This window comes from Botryllus schlosseri, chromosome 14 (genome assembly GCF_051294905.1).
Source record: "Botryllus schlosseri isolate E-star chromosome 14, Bs_hap1, whole genome shotgun sequence".
Classification (NCBI taxonomy): Eukaryota; Metazoa; Chordata; class Ascidiacea; order Stolidobranchia; family Styelidae; genus Botryllus; species Botryllus schlosseri.
The window spans coordinates 17,662,863-17,679,891 of record NC_137249.1 but is presented as its reverse complement, the minus strand read 5'-3'; the positions used below and the strand labels follow the sequence as shown (position 1 = coordinate 17,679,891).

The window sequence follows — 17,029 nt, the reverse complement described above, 5'->3', positions numbered from 1 at the left end:
TTTTCATGGTTTTGCAGCAATTATCTTGTAAAAATGAATATTTATGGTATTATTGCCCATATTACTATAAATATTTTATATTATACTGGTATTAGTGCATTGATATACCGAAATATCTATATAAGTAGAACTACTCTATTTACACTGCGCGCAATAATATTTTCAACTCCCTTTAGATCGGTCACGCTCCGCTTTGCGTAGGGAGCTACCCATTGTTACGTATACCACTATTAATCCAACATGGAATTCAGACGGTGGAAAGTTGAGTTTTTGTTGGTTTAATGCATGGTTGTCGATGGGAGTGGGTCGGAGTATTGGAGGTTGAATACTTATTATAACGGACTCTGTTACTAATTGGACGTCCTAATATGTTTGGCCGGATTAGCGAATATCTTGGATACTTGCGTGACGGTCTTGCGTTTGTTGCCGTACGAAGCGATGAATATGCCGGTATATCGCTGCGCAATGCGCCCGGTCGGTGAATACCAGCGATGATTTATGATATCATAGCTATTATAGTGGCGTATTATATGATGATAGAAGATAACAATAAAAGGGCAGGCGATGAAAATGAAACGGCAAAACGGAAATAAAATTCCGAGTATTATGCTTTCACAGAAATTTTGATTCCTTTATAACCGATACTTTTTCGTAAAAGTTATGGCCGAAGAATCATTGTGGGAGGATTGGGAATCCATCACCGAGGAGGAAATTTCCCAATGCTTTGAAGGATTGGATGAGTGGAGTGGAATAAGTTGTGACGTCTGTGAAGCCATATTTCCCACTGTAAGGGAACTCAAGAAGCACGGGAAAGTGCATAAGCTCCCGTCACCAACTGAGCAAATTGACATCGACCGAGTAATGAACATTTTGAAGATTGCTTGCCGTAATTGTCATTCTATTTCCAGGTGTGGACCACGATTTGAGGAATTGGATTTAAATCTTATTGTTCCACTTGTCAAACGCTTGAATGCTGTGTTCTGTGACGTTGGTACTGATGGTGTTTATCAATACTACTCCAACATTTGCCAGCAGGGAAGCAAACTTCTTGGACTGCAGCATCAGCTTCTTGCTGCATCTTTGCTCGTGAAGATTGTTGATGCACTTGTTCAAGCTGAGTAAAAAGTTTCCACTGCAAGAATGTCTGGTATCAATAGCAGGGAATGGTATATTGTGCAATTCTGTTGAATGTGTGGTGTTAATAATGAAATTTAACAGCATACCAATCAATATTCTAGTTCCGTGTGCCGGCCTTCTATATGAATAAATATATCAATTGGAATCGTTTGGTGCATTGGTTTCTTGATCTGAGTGAGAGATACCCCGCATACCTTTATGATTGTGCTACATCTTTCAGGCAAATTTAGCTTAGGCAGAGCTCCCACTTTGAGTTGCTCTGGTTTTGAGCTGAATGATATTGCTCTCCTCAAAATGATTTTCGCAGATTGCGGCTCTATTATAAATTACACTGTTAATTCTGTTGAAGTTGAGACAGCTGCTTTATTTACGTCTCCTTATGGAGCAACGTCTTGATACGATCTCCTTTTGAGGGGTCCCTGGTGGAAAGAAGGAGGCTGGCCATTGCTGCGTGCTGCTTCTGGGCCGCTTCATTCCTTAATAGCTCTGGTCTTCGTACCGTGAATAAGGATCTCTTACAAGATTGGTCACTACGCGGATTGTTCACATAGGTACATCCAGGGATGGCGCAGTTGTTGACCATAATTGCCGTGGCGGTTCTATTATTTTTACTGCTAAAGACGCGAAATGTGCAACTGGATATAAGACAATGCGATTTAGCCTAGTGAACAGAAAAGAAACAAGTAGAGTCTTCCAATGTAACATAGGCCTAATGCCCGATGAAACAGTGTACGATATTGATCTTTTGGATGTATTGATAATCTTTTCGTCGCTATTTTTCATCCGCTTTACGTGTAGGCTATTCGTTTTTTCATCGGTTGCTTATGCACAGAAAATAGTTTGGTATCGGTATCAGCGGCTTTCAACGGCCACTCAATTATTACCGCATAAAGCCTTATCAATTATAGCATTGTCTACGTGTTTACGGGATTCGGCCGCGGAGAACTTGTCACTGATTAAGGCATTGCGGGAAATTAATTTTAAACGTGTTCTGGGTGGAGGACAGTTGTGAAATTTTTTTAGTGAGAACATATTGATGCTTCCTCGTAACATGCAAAATTTGAACCGTCTAGCCAGAATATTTCCACCCTTTTTCGGCACTCAAATTCGTCCATGCATTTCCGAAATCGCCTATACTTTTACATGTAAAATAGGACAATCGGACTTTCGCGAATGTAATTTTACTACGCAAAGTCAAGCGTGACGGATCTAAACTTAGAACAATGGGTCGTCGCTCCATCCTACAGTCTCTATACTGTAACTGTGCGAATCACATGAGAGCGGCGTTTTGGTATAATGCATGTGCTAGTAGCAACCTGAACGGAAATTATTTCGGAACATCGGAAGAAAGGATCTTTTGGAAAACAAATACCAGACAAAGATATGAGTTAAATTCTACTGTGATGATGTTCGGACCGACAAATTAGTCTTTCGATCGTCAAATATATAGATACAGCGAAAATACTATTAGGACAATTTAGAAAATTTAAAATTTCGATAACTTGTATCGTTATCTTGGTTGTGACTCCACAAAATACCTTTTGCGACAAATGACGATCTGTAGCCTGTTTTAGTCATAATTCTGACTATACGGTAGGACCACAATTGAAGCTTTCTGCAGAAAAGACATGAAATATATTTTCCGCTGAATAATGTATTTGGATTTATACACGGTATCAGAACTTCGAATTTTAATTAATTTGAGTCGTTTTGTCACAATCATGTTGACGTTTAATACTAAGGGCAGGATTGTCCCTATTATCTGGAAGTAAAATTTAATGTAAATGACATTTTCATGATCTACAATATTTCTATTTAATGCAATAATCACGCAAATCACTAATGCAGTATTCTATATAACTATACTCACTATCTCGCTTCGGCCATTCGGGCCTTATGAAGGCCGTATCAGACTTAGCGCTGACGGCGTTGCCAGCGTTGAGACTGGATGCTTAATGAGCTCGGTGCATTGCTGCGTCAGAATGACCTTGGTACGTTCATGTATGTGCCGGAGAATCTCGTAAGTGTATGTGCCGAAACATGGCACTAAACTGCGTTATTGTCTGTAAGTGCACGAGTCTGTTTCAAAATATATCAGCTAGTGCTGAATGGTTCAAAAATACGTAATATTTAGGCAAAGACCCACATTGATAGAAAATCACGTTATCATCTAATGCTTCTGCTAACGAATAGTAATGGTGTTCGCTTCTTTGGCGTTGTCCCGGATGTCTAACTGCCGTAACGGAAACCCTCCTGTCAAGAAGATCAGGGATGTACTATTCCGTCGTGCCTGCGTGGGTAGTGCGATGTATCGTCATCGTCTTCAATATCGTGTGATCTGATTACATGTTGTGGTAGTCTATATTACGAATTGTAAGTGCCTGATTTCGAAAAATACTACAAGTCGTTTCGACACCTTCCTATCTTTCGTTGCATCGTAGCCTTTTGGTGTAGTGAAATGATGAATTTGTTATCAATAAATTTAATTGAAAATATTTGATATCATGAGATGTATATTTTGCGCTTAATGTCACATAGTGCACAGGCTCATGTAACTCATGACCATATGCCAAAATCCACATGATTGTGACATGTGTTATACCGTGTAATACACGGAATGTGGTAGCATAAGTGTAATTTCAAGACAAGCCGACCGAACATTACCCCTCAAGCGTATATATCAAATAAAACTTGATTTTGTGCACAAAGGATCTATATATGGACATGGATGACTGATTCTCTCATTGCTTTTTATCAGAGATGAGTACTGGACTGGACTTGGATTGGACATGGTCTGGAATATGCGTTATTTCCGTTGGATCCGGATCGAAAAGGACTGTGATTTTTCAAAAATAAAATTGGATTCAGATGTACTTGGACTTTTAGCATGGAAATATCCGGACTGAGATACGCTGATTTCGCAACCAGCACCGCGGAAAGATCGGAGAGACAAGGAGAAAAGTTGTTATTTCAGGAAGTTTTTATCTTATAACTCCAGGACCGGTGCATAAGCCACAAACGTTGTTGAGCTGACAGCTGCTAGTAATTCTGCAAATATCGCCATCACAGAGTGGATGGTGGTCTCCCTTTTGAATGCGTGGCACTGACGTAGTCTTTCATAGTTTGCATGATACCAAATCACAGTGAACACGGGTCACAAGTAGGGCTTGGCAAAATCAAGTACCTGAGTTAGTCGATTCTGAATCGAGTAGCCTATTAGGCTTCGATTCGAGTATTTGAGTATCTCTTATTATGACCTCACAACAGTCTGAATGATGTGGAAAGTTTAAATAGGCGCCTTTTATGCGGCCCCAAAAATATAATACCGGTTCTATATCACATGGAAGATGATTTGGTATTTTTGAGCCATACATCTTGCATTGCAGTTTGTGATAATGCTGTGGCTTGATCCTCCTGACTTCACAGATATGTCTTTGTGTAGCTTATGTTTCGTATGCTGCGATACGCCCAATCAAGGTTCGCAGCCTTTCGCAATGGAAAATACTATCGAAACTATAATTCATATTGATAAATTAACACTTAGTGGGAAGGAGCATAAACTTTCAGTACTCGAAAAGTTCATCCTTACTGCTCGACTCGAATCATCAGGATTATCACTCGATCCAGATTCGAGTACTCCAATCATCGTGCCCAGCCCTATAGTCAGAATAGTCAGGCGGAAAATGTTCACAAATGTGACAAAGGTATACCGTCACTGGTTATCGTTCACCTTTAGTTTATTGAATTGTCCATGCAACTACTATAACCAGTTTGTTGAGCATAGTGATCCCCTGATAATAAATTTATTGTTCACTATTCCTCCTGTATGTAGGCATATATGTAGCTTATTATACATGTTGTGATTATTGAGGTAGAAACAGGGATCGTGCCAGTTTTGATTAGCGGTTTTGTTGTTGTAACGCAGAATGAAGATCACTTAGTAGTAGGCATACTGGAGAAGTTGATAATCGTTGTGTATATCAGACCCGGGCTTTATTACACGAAGTTCAATCATTCTCTGTAACGTGGTTAATCATTTTTCAGTTATAGAGTTGGATTTCAGATTTTAACAATTTTTGGATCTGAATGGAGTTGGACTGTGAATTTAAAAAATATTTTAAGATCAGGATGGAGATTGACTGAACTGGAAATTTTCAGGACTCGACTAGGACTGAAAAATAGCACACTCCGCTCATCACTGCCTTAAACCTTCTCACACCACCGGCGTTGACGCTAAATTAATTGACACTGCCAATTAAAAACACCAACCACGCATCGTCTGAATAGGCCTTAACATGGGGAAGAGTGTCGTTGCATGACATTTGATGAAACGGGGAAGAACCGCTTTCCATAGCTAATTTATAAATTGCATCCCATGTCGGGGTCGAATTGCTATGTTGCCGAGATATGCAATTTTACCCCCTCGCGCACGGAAATCGGGGGGTTGCCGGCTGGAAAATGGGAGCAATCCCCTAAATTCAATATTTATGAAGTTTCTGGTCATTTGTCGGGATTTAAGAAACCCCTTTTTTTGATTAAAAAAAGTCATTTTCACTGCAACCTGCGTTGCTGTTGCTAACTGTGTAGTCACTGTATTGCATACGTTCTACTGGACGAATCAAACAACATTCCATTACACAAAGAAAATTCAATCATCGTATTGCGTATATCTTCGAAAGAAGTGCAGCGGCAACACACGTATATATCCATATACAAATCAGCGTCTTCGCCGGGACCTAGGCCTTCTTCGACGTCCAGGTCTCATTCTGCCGCCAAACAAGAAGCCATCAGTCTCTGTTTACACAAAATAAATCTGTTCACGATACGCTGTTCAATAATGTGTATGAATCGTAGATATTTCACTTACGCTGCGGACAATCGAATCGCGGTTTCTCCCAAACACCATTGACACATTTGATGCTAAATTCTGCTCTGAGCGAAGATGTAAACCCGAAGTCACGATTGCAGACATATACGGCATCAGCGCCACGTGCTCGCACTGTCGGTGTCGCGTGCCGTACGTTGGGAGGGTCTCCGCAGCTTTCTACAATAAAATGAATCCGTAAACATGCATTTACAAAGCGTACTGTATTCAAGTGATCGACATTATTTGGTTTGAATGCAAATGAAATAATACAGCTCTGCTTCATTTGTGCGCTGCACTGTTGATTTGTTGTATGTTTATTGTTTAATGTTTACAGTACTTCAATTTCCTTAAGGACGCTATGGTTCACTGTCGCTTTATTTCGAAATTTCGTCTTGATTAGCATTTGTAGACGGACAATGGATATCTTTTTTTATTACGCTTCATAGTGCGTGGGAAATCCGTAACGAATCGATAATAATTATTCACTGCAGTTAGAGCTCACAAATGAAGCCATTAAGCGTTGTCACAAATCGTGAAATACAAAGCAGCGGTGATCACGAGCGGGCACAACAGTCGGAGCCGGATTGGCTTCGGATATCAAGATTGCTTCGAATGTCGGATTGTAGTGCGTTGTTTCTTGGGGAACGAGAAAGCATTGGATTTTCGTTTCTGCTGGATTTTGTCGGACTCCGATTTATAAAAGTATAAGCGATGCAGGATGAGTCTGGGTTACGAAAATGAGAAAATCCGCTCTATCTACAGCTCCATTTACGAATCCACTCCACGAATCGCCGCAACGACAGGTATTTAAAGTAGTCGTTGATGCCTCTCACGCAGAAGTAGCAGTAATGTCGTAAATTGCTATTCAATTCCAAGAAGAAATGTCGATATTCAAGACAACTCGGAATAGAAGTACGGCGCACACAAAACGTCTGCTGCAAGATAATTTACGCACTTAAAAGTAGTTTGAAGAAGTCATGTGTCGCAGATTCGTTGCTCAATCGCCGGCGAAAGTTGTCGAAATTTCAGGACGTGATTAACGCAAAAAGACTAGTGCTACCACTACTACATAGGTACAATTATCGAAATACCACTTCCTTATGGCAACACAGGAGCCAAAACGCAATTACAATCAGACTCACAAATTTCATATGGGCTATCCAAGCACTACTTTACATCGAACGACAGTATAATTTGGAATCATAGTTTTTGAAATATAAGTTGAGTTGTGACCACGTGACTGAATGGCACAAGTATATTGTCATAACTAGGGCGTTTTTTTTACCTAAAAAAAGGTCAATTTTGACCAAAAAAATATTAATTTTGACTTTTTTGACATAAACAAACAGAATTTTGACCAAATTTTGACCTTACGTATGCACATTAGGTGTTTTCCCACATATTGTTAAAATTGTACCACTTATATTCATTTCTGGTTAGAACTGGCTGTCCTAACGAAGTACTTTGGCCTGAAAAATCGTTTCTGGCTTAGAAACAGGCAACTTTTTACATGATAAAAACCATATTTTAACGAAATCTGGTCCTATGAAGAATTCCAGTGGTTACGATACATATTATGGAGGAAATAATTAAATTTTCTTGCAGTAAAACGAGAGATACTTTCCAACATTCGTGGGTAGGAAGTGCATGTCCTTACTAAGAAGCTTGCCAAGGACGCTCAACAGTAGCAGTTGTTGGCTGCCAACACTCAAGTTGTGTGTACCTTGCTGGTCACACATCGTGTTTCTCATTGTGACAATGTTGTCTACATCCCATTTTTTCATCATGCGCTTCGTGATATAAGAATGATGCAATGCCCAGGAAGTCTTTCTTCAGATAGGATATTGCGGTACGTTAACCATAATACCATGTCTACCTATTTGTTTTGTTTGACCGTTTGTGATTCACAATGAGCAGACCAATAATCGTTTACAACGGTAGGCCTATAAAGTAGGCTACAAACTGTAAAATATCAAACGATAAGTTCACCCGACAGTGCAAAATCTACGATACAAACGAAATGAAGATGTCAAAAAAAATTTGACTTCATGAATAATTTTGACAAATTTTGACCTAACGCTACAATTTTGACAACTTTGATAAATTTTGACATGTCAACAAAAAAAATCCGCCCCAGTCATAACATACTTGAGCACTTCAAAAAGTATTGGTACTTCATCCTCTCAGTCCACAACACACCGCCGATAGTTACTACATCGAAATTCAAACATTAAACTCAACAGTACACATAGTAACATCGCGGGGTATCAGACTATCAAGTTTGATATTGTCCAAACAATTTGTGATAGCTTGTGCCTACTTACTACTGCATCTCGAATTCAACGATTGCGAAAACATTCTGTATTGGACAGTTAGAGGAAAAAAGTCAAGCGGGAATGCGAAACTTTTTTGCCCAAATTGACCGTATACCAGTGGTTGAATTCAGCCGGTTCTATAGAACGGTCTCATGAAATATTATGAGATCAGTGAACCGTGTGGCATTACTAGTTACTTTTAATTACTATTTGCAACAAAACCTGCTGATTATATTGAATTTAGTGATAGAAACGGCTGACAATCTTTTCAATCCGATAACGCGTACCCGGAATTACAATGTATTTAATAGTGACGACACAATATATATGATGTTTGTTTTGGTATTTGTCATATCATTGATCACCGTTAACCGTTAATATAGACAATGTAGGCTACATCCTGTATTCTGCATAGCGGTTTCATGTCAGTAATTCTCATCTTTAATGATAAGGAAATTAAAGGTATCAATTCGTGACTAATTAAAAAATATTTGGCTTTGCGACCCTTTTGCCCCCTTCCCTACACTACTCTGGACAGCCTTGTAACCGCTTGCAACGTAACACGATGTGTTATAATCGCATAAGGTATTCACCTCCCATTTTGCCACCCCCTACCGGCCTGCCGCCCATGGCGCAGAGCCATATGCGCTTAGTGGCTGCTACGCCTCTGCATACCTCCACAGCTGAAATTTGGAGTTTCAAATCTTCCATCAGATCCACACTGGAGCTTGTATTCACCACTTCCGCTTTTACAAATATAACGAAGATAACTTCCGACTGGTAGTCTGACTCTCGTTCTGCGACCGGACCATGACGCGCCCGCTACCTTCGGAGGATCATAGCACCATAGAGCTGCAAAATAGCGGTGCCAATTATAAATCCACCATGTCACCATCAGAGGCGGACAAAAGTAGTCTTTGTTGCTACACAATACAGGTAGAAGTAATGCGGACAAGTGTAGAGACAAGTGTATCTGTTTGATGCGGGCGTGATCAGACTAGTTGACCTTCACGATCGTATCGATCATTCTTATCTGATACCGAATACTGTGCATGTGCATGCATATTTTCTGTAGCACCATCAATGCTGTCTGTTTGTTATGTATTTTGGCTGGATGAAAATAAAGGCTGTCTCTCTCTCTCTCTAAATGTGGTAAATTCCTGCTCAATTACAAGAAAAAGTATCGGTTTTGAGACATGAAAAATATAATTTGGATGGAAAAAACAAGCAAACAAAATAGTCAAGCAGGTAGATTCCATACTAGTCGCAGACTTTCGTTATTTAATCGACAAAGTCAGTGACAGTGTCAGTGTGAATTGCCAAATGCATCTTCGAGGCCAGCGAAGAATGAGTAATGAGATACAAATAGGTGCAGTAACCTGGTATCGGGATATTGGGTCTGCATCGTCTAGTTGCCATATCAATTTCACTCAAGAAATATAGAAGCGAATCTAATCAAATACTCTTTTGGCGTGACAAAATCGAAAAGAAAAAAGTAAGCAGTCGGGTTTCAAAAGTAGTCGAAAAACGTATACAGATGGACAAGCAGTTTGAATAGACATAATCCACTTGTCTTCTAAAAGGAGACGTATTTTGTAACTGACCACCTCAGGTCACGATTGTCAAACATACCTGCGCATCTAAACTGCGGCTGTGTCCACGTCAAATCCGGATTACACCGTATGAATGCATCTCCTTCTAGTCTGTAACCGGAGTTGCAGGCATATTTAATGGTGTCCGAAACAGAATACTCCGACAAGAGCGGGCTGATTGCATTCCGCACGTTCGGGGGTGAAGGGCACGTTCCTGTATGTGACAATGTGACATTATATACTTTTAAAATCCCAGCAAAACTGATGCACATTGAAAGACTGGCAAATATCCAGGGATCGTCAAAGTAGTAAGTGTTGGTACACAAGTAGAAGTAAAAGTATAAATTACAAGAAGTAGTGAGTTCCAAGGCCTGTGAGATCTATTTCAGGTGGGAGTAGGCATGGAGGGCTGAAAAGTTTGAAAAGGCTTCTTTAGCAATCGCAGACTACATTTCCCAGAGGTGGTCGGTAACGAAGCACAACTGTCTTGTGTAAATGATAACTGTAAGGATAGTGATAAACAGCAACAAAATGACTTTCCTTGAAAATAGCATCATACTATTTATGTAGAAATTGGGTTGACTTTTATCATTTCAAAGCGAATTCTGCAACTGCATTTCTTGAAATGCGTGGTCGTGTCTTGAAAATCCGTACCTTCTATTTCATATCAACGAGTGCTGAAAACCGACTCAGACAAAGAAATGTGGTGTCGAATGTAATAATGACGCGTAACGCTACCGACGACACATTTGGGTATGATCGCAACAATTATGACACCAAAATTGACAATCAACTTTTTATTGAACATATAACGACAAGCCTGTTCATTTCTACCTAGCAGCTCATCTTGACGTTATTATCGAAAAATTATTATGTATGCCTAAATCACAGGAGAGAATGGATTTTTGTAAATATTTCGAAGTCACCGTGATTGACTTTACTAATCCAATTATTTACTTTTTACATAGTCCCTAACAAAAAATCTCTATACAGCAAAATATTTGTATCAGTTTATCAGTATCACTATTGGCAATTTAGCATCAAAAATTAGTCTGCACAGCAGGATATTTCATCTCAGACGGCCATTCTGTTGATGTGAGTTCTACTAGAAATGAAGCGAAACTGCCTCGTGAATTAGGTTATCAACTATTTTGTAAATTCAGAGGCTTCGCGAACTCCCTGAAAATGCTTCGCGGACCCTCGGTTGAGAACCACTGATTTAAAATAAGGTAAACGGTGCTACACTATAGATGTCGCATATGTACCTATGCGAGTTGGATAAACAGAATACGATGTTCACTGTTAAGTTGCGTACAGCGATGAGAGTTCACAATATCATTTAAAACAAGGTACATAGCAGGGTTGTAATGACTCGAGTCTCGATTTTTTTGTGACTCGACTTGACTCGAGTCATTTTCTTGAAATGGGAAAATGACTCGACTCGACTCGAGTCAATATTTGGATTGACTCGACTTGTACTCGAGTCATTACGCATGACTCGACTCAAGTCATTGACTTGGCTTATTTTATATGACTTGCAGGTGAAGAAATTTGCGAATCACAATGGTTAGATCAACGCATGTGACGAATTCTGGCGACATCGCTATTTGTCACCACTGCTTTCGTTGCACTCGTGTTATATCAGATATGCCGCCGTAAAAACAAAAGACAATGGTACATAGTAGCAGTGCATTGTACAAAATCATCCAGTGATAAAGAGGTAATAGATCCTACGCCATCATAGTACTCAAGACTTATCAATTATACAAGCAAACAATCGAAGCAAAGTTTAATTAGAGGCAATGAAATGACTCAGATGGTCAAGTAGCCTACTTGGAAGAGGCTGATTCGCTCATGTGTAGAATGCACCAGTGGAACTTGTATCCAGTGGATGTGGATTATTCTAAGGACATGCCGCTTTAACATATCTGAGGATCTCCACTTTAGTATTTTTGAAGTTTAACTCACTGATTTGATCTGCTGTCTGTGAAAACACACAATACCCTCCGTCCATTTGACGTTTTGTTAGGTATGTGCATTGTGCACGTGAGTAATATTGAATGGCTAATGTTGTGTGATGTTTGTACAATAGGGCTGATCAAAAATAACTTCTTGTTTATTCTACTGGGTGGCTACTTGATAAAATTGTTACGTTGCATAAAAAGAACACTGAATCTGGCTTAATTATATAAAAAGTAGAATCAATGATACGAGAGGAGAAAATTTTGGATTTCATATAATATAATTACATACTAGTAAGTCGACTATTTTTTCATATCCAAAATATTCCACTATAATAACTTCGCTTCTTCTAGTTGGAATTGAGCCAAATTTGCTATGAATCATATTTTTACACAATCTAACAATATCATGAGGTAGCCGGTAAAATTCGAAAGTCTCAATTTGTAATTAATCCGAAATATTTTCTCTTGGCATTGCTTTCTACTGGTTAGAATTGAGCCAAATTTAAGTTCTTTTAGATAATCTAACAATTTTAAGAAGTAGCCTCCTTCTAGAGATTTTGTCCTCATTTTTGAGAATTTTTGGTAAATGTAGGGCGAATTCGACTAAGATAACAGTAAATCAGCACTAAAGTAACGCTCTGGCGACTATTTCGGGAGCTGAGCAGGAAAGTTGACGTTTTTCTGGTCAACCACCTGATAATGTGAAAGCAAAAATGCACCTCTACTTAACGTTTATCCGTTGATTCTCTACCAGCTTGTATCTAGACGTGAATTCGTTGGTTCTCTATCAAATAGTATGTAGACGTGAATTCGTTGGTTCTCTATCAGATAGTATGTAGACGTGAATTCATTAATTCTCTATAAGCTATTTGTGAGCGGTCGTCGATGTGCTCGTAATAAAAACTGAATGCTTGTATTTGTGATATATCATACTGAAAAGACAGATATTTGATTTAAAGTTCTAAGATTAGTAAAGCTATCATATTGGCGGCCTGTCTCGTCTATCTGTAGCATCGGTAAATGAGGCCAGGAACTGTCCGTAATCTGGCTAAATAAACATGTGCCAAGACTATGATAGGGACAAAATAAGCATGTTTGGCAAGCAGGGAATTCGATATCACCCAAGCAGGATTGAAAACATAAGTTGAACATGACTTCAATACTGTGACTTGGACTCGGACTCGAGTCATAACACAATGACTCGGACTTGACCTTTAAAACGGTGACTTGGACTCGGACTCGACTCGGTGATTAATTGAAAATGACTCAACTTGACTCGAGTCAAAACCACAAAAGTAAGATTGACTCGTGTCTCGGAACCATGTGACTTGGTTACAGCCCTGGTACATAGTGCTAATATTGTTGTCGCATATGTACCGATGCAAGGTAAATAAACAAATTACGCCTATCACAATCAGCATTATCACACACACATACTAAATCCTCTAAAACTTACCAACACATTGGAAATCAGGCTCCGAAAATAGTCCGCTTGACAAGCATTCTACTATAGTTTGACTGGTTGGTTTGTAGCCACTCTGGCAGGAATATTGTGCAATTTCCCCAAGACTGTACACTTCTCTCAGATTGTGTACTCGAGCGAACGATACAGCCGGCAATTTTCTGCAACCAACTGAGGAGCAAGCAAAATTGGCATAAGTCTGATTTCATAAGGATAATGGTCATATTACCAGGTGCGACTTTACAAATGAATCCAACCCTTTGGAAACATTTCACTGTGTTCCACATCCCGCTTTGTGAGGATGACATAAGCGTACAACCATCCGTAGGGTTTGACTTTTTCCAGTTTCTGAAAGTCTGTATTACAGAGTAAAATCAGTATCCCTTTGCAACAGGTATTATGAAGAAAGTCTACTCTAGTACAGGGTCAAACTCAAATTGCGTTGCGGGCCATATTCAAGCCTTCAAATCCGTCGCGGAGCGGACCATTCAACTCATTCCAAAATGTTACCAGTATGGCCTTGATTTTCACTTGAATTCTTCATTATCAAGCTTATATAGAGAAAAAATACACAGCTCATAGGGGTTTTATTATAGCTTGTTGCAATACCCTTATTCGCGAACAATCAAACTGGCAAAAATACGATTACGGTCAGAATGAATCACAGGTTACTAACCTAATCTCGAGTTCGGGGACCGATAGGGTGGAAACGACACAGCAGTGCGATCAGAGATATTTGAATTGTATTTTTGTGTAATAAATAATATACTTTCCATGTAAACTGCATATACCTGTTCCACATTGGCGTTTTCGCTTCTGTGAATAACTACTTCAGAGTCCTTTTTCAATAAAACTCTGAACTCGGTGTGCACTTTTTGCTTTTTCGAATTATAGAGTGAAATCACAACGCCATAGTCGGTTGGTTATAATGTGACCTATGAACAATTGAAACTGCTCTACATTTGCTGTCTTGAGGGATTACTTTATGAAAGTATTTACTGCAGAAAATTTCAATATTTTTTACAAATGTGTTGGATAAAATAATTTTTCAATCTAGTCAGAATTACTTCGCGGGCCGAACGAAATCGTCTGGCGGGCCGGATGCGGCCCGCGGGCCTTATGTTTTACACCCCTGCTCTAGTAGCTTTAGTGATCCGCCCTAATACTCATATTAGCATCCTCTATTTGAGTTGGAAAAGTGGATTGTTTCTGCCTCCATTTTAGGGGGGCATTGGATTTAATATCTCCAATTTACAGATAGGATCTTGGATGATGGAGTAGCCCCATTTGTATTTTCTTTTAATGCAAGTGAACAAATTGATTTTACACAAAATAACAACTGCAAATACGAACACGAGCTGTGACAGGATTCCTTTCCTTTTTATAATGCTATTAGTGGTCCTACATCGGTCACGGTCAACGGATTCCTACCGCTTAGTTCTAACTGTAGTCGAATTCTACTGATACGATTAAAACGTGGTTAAGACATATCCCTACAAATTCTTCATATAGTTATTCATTTGACTTCTTTTTAATTATTCATGTCCTCCTGTATTTACTATAAGTTACTGTAATCTGTTTGGAAATGTATGACACCCACTTGGAGCTCACTACATATTCACAGTAGGCTACCACCTTTTATGGAAAATAATATTAGAACATTATTATAAAGAGGCTGTTATACATACTACAGGGGAACCATCCGTCCATCGCCGTCTTTGCAATTGAGACAAACCGAGCCATTGAAAGTTATTGCCGAAACCTGAAATTTTAATCAGTTGAATGTGACTTTTAGAACGTCGAGAGTGTCACTCACGGTTAAGGAATCTATTTTCGTGTATCGAGTTGACACTGGGTAGCGTTGCATTGTAGCGATCGTTGCAATATTGCTCAGCTTCTAACCATGGAAGCTTGTCTCTTTGCCCTTGATAGCAATATCCCTCAAACTTGAGCCAGCCAGTCATGCATGGTGTTTTGATATCTGTGAAATAATAATAGTATCGCATTATATTATTATTATGAAGGTTCACAGCGATGCTTGTATGTATGTCCTACAATAGCACGAGTAGTGTATTGGTGATGTTTGATAGTAATAGATTGAAACTGAAGTTGCTGAGCATAAACTGATTCTCAATTGACTGTTATAGTTCAATATTGAGTCCTGAATTGCGGACAAGAAATAGCTAATTTAGCCTGCGACATCTGAGGTCAATGTTAAATTGATAAACAGGTCATGGTCATTGTTCCCATGTTCCCTCGTCTCTTCACTAAATCCTACATATATGTAGGGTTAGCATACGTCCTCTTTTCAGAGGTTTTGTCCTGTTTTTCCAATAAATTGAAAGTGTACTCGGAGGGCACCTGAATGTCTTCTATTTGTAGAAAAAGTATGAAAATGGCATTAAAAACTCGACCGCGACGCAGCGTATGACAGCGTACGACAAAGTTTCGTAAAAATCGGGAAAAGCGGAGGTCGAGTCGAACTGATGACCCATTGTTTTAGTCAGCACCACAAATGTATCGTAAAAAAGCGGTTTCCAGGTAGTCGAGAAAAAGTTACAACCTTTTTTCTTCGTCAGAATATGGGAACCATATACAGATGTCCATTGTCCACTCGTTACCCACCCGTTATCGTCATCTGTGCACTACTACATTGCATTCTGTCGTGTGTATTGCATGGTACAACGTCTTGAGAGGAGGAAAATAAAAAAAACTGCTGATCATGGTTATGAATATTGCGGCTGCGGGCCGTGAGCCGCATAGTAATAATTAGATAATCTGTATATCACGCTTAATCGCACTGTCGGAATTTACCGAAGTTTTTTCACGTACGCTCAAAGTATACCATGAATTGCCTATTACGACACCATGCGGAAATTACGTTCTAAACTTCTAAATTAATCATCATCAAGTTGCTGTTTAATTTATCTTATTACCGGACGTCCAACTTCTTGCGTTTTAGAATTGAGACAGGAAATTCTAATATATTTGGCGGACCGGCAGGAAGCTTGCCACGGACCGGCAGCAGCGATTGAGAACCACTGTTTTAGTGTGCTATTATGCCATCTTAGGGCATTTCGACGCTCAATATCTTGGATTTGGATTTTAATAAAATAGTATTTACGGTGGCACCACTATAATAAATAAGTAAAGAATTGGTCACCGTAAATACTATTTTATTCATAATCCAAATTTTTCGACGGCCATAACTCCGCTTCCACTGGTTGAAATTGAACCAAATTTGGTGAGCATCGTTTCTATACACAACCTAACACTTTCATGGGGTGAACAGAAAATTTTCAAATTTTATGCTATTTATTTTTATATAATAAATAGAAACTTTCTTCTTCTGTAGCAATGCGGCTACTGGTTGGAATTGAACCAAATTTGGTGTGTAGGCCTAAATTAGGTAACCTAACAATTTTATCAAGTAGCCAGAACGATTTGAGAAAAAAAGTCATTTTTGAAGAGCCCTACTGTCGGCTTACTTTACACATACACTTGCATTGCACGTACCTGCCTTACACCTATGACCTGCAAATCCGTCTGCACACAAACAAGAGTATCTTTCCATCCCAGGAATACATGTGCCACCATTTAAGCATGATGTAGGGCTACAAGTCTCTGTGATTGAAAAGTCATATCATACCTGAATAAGTGTCAGTAATAAATAAACTCGGACCGTAAACTCT

General features: G+C 39.2%; 2 protein-coding genes across 4 annotated transcripts in view; one reads left to right on the top strand and one right to left on the bottom strand.

Moving 5' to 3' along the window:
• Positions 1-274: 274 nt before the first annotated feature.
• On the top strand, positions 275-1,282 carry LOC145456292 (uncharacterized). The gene is made up of 2 exons (XM_080334372.1): positions 275-478; positions 659-1,282. The coding sequence occupies exons 1-2, from the start codon at positions 439-441 to the stop codon at positions 1,120-1,122; spliced, it is 504 nt and encodes a 167-aa protein (XP_080190498.1). The 5' UTR covers positions 275-438; the 3' UTR covers positions 1,123-1,282.
• A 4,497-nt stretch (positions 1,283-5,779) lies between these two features.
• The window catches only part of LOC145456291 (uncharacterized), a 31,013-nt gene continuing 19,763 nt past the window's right edge, over positions 5,780-17,029 (bottom strand). For all 3 annotated transcript variants that reach the window (XM_080334369.1, XM_080334370.1, XM_080334371.1), the window contains 9 exons: positions 16,854-16,961; positions 15,154-15,318; positions 15,026-15,099; positions 13,567-13,693; positions 13,332-13,508; positions 9,952-10,125; positions 8,995-9,171; positions 6,005-6,181; positions 5,780-5,931 (listed from right to left, as the gene is read on the bottom strand). In XM_080334369.1, coding sequence (XP_080190495.1) covers positions 5,855-5,931; positions 6,005-6,181; positions 8,995-9,171; positions 9,952-10,125; positions 13,332-13,508; positions 13,567-13,693; positions 15,026-15,099; positions 15,154-15,318; positions 16,854-16,961 — 1,256 coding nt within the window. In that variant the 3' untranslated portion in view covers positions 5,780-5,854. The remainder of the gene's footprint in view (positions 5,932-6,004; positions 6,182-8,994; positions 9,172-9,951; positions 10,126-13,331; positions 13,509-13,566; positions 13,694-15,025; positions 15,100-15,153; positions 15,319-16,853; positions 16,962-17,029) is intronic.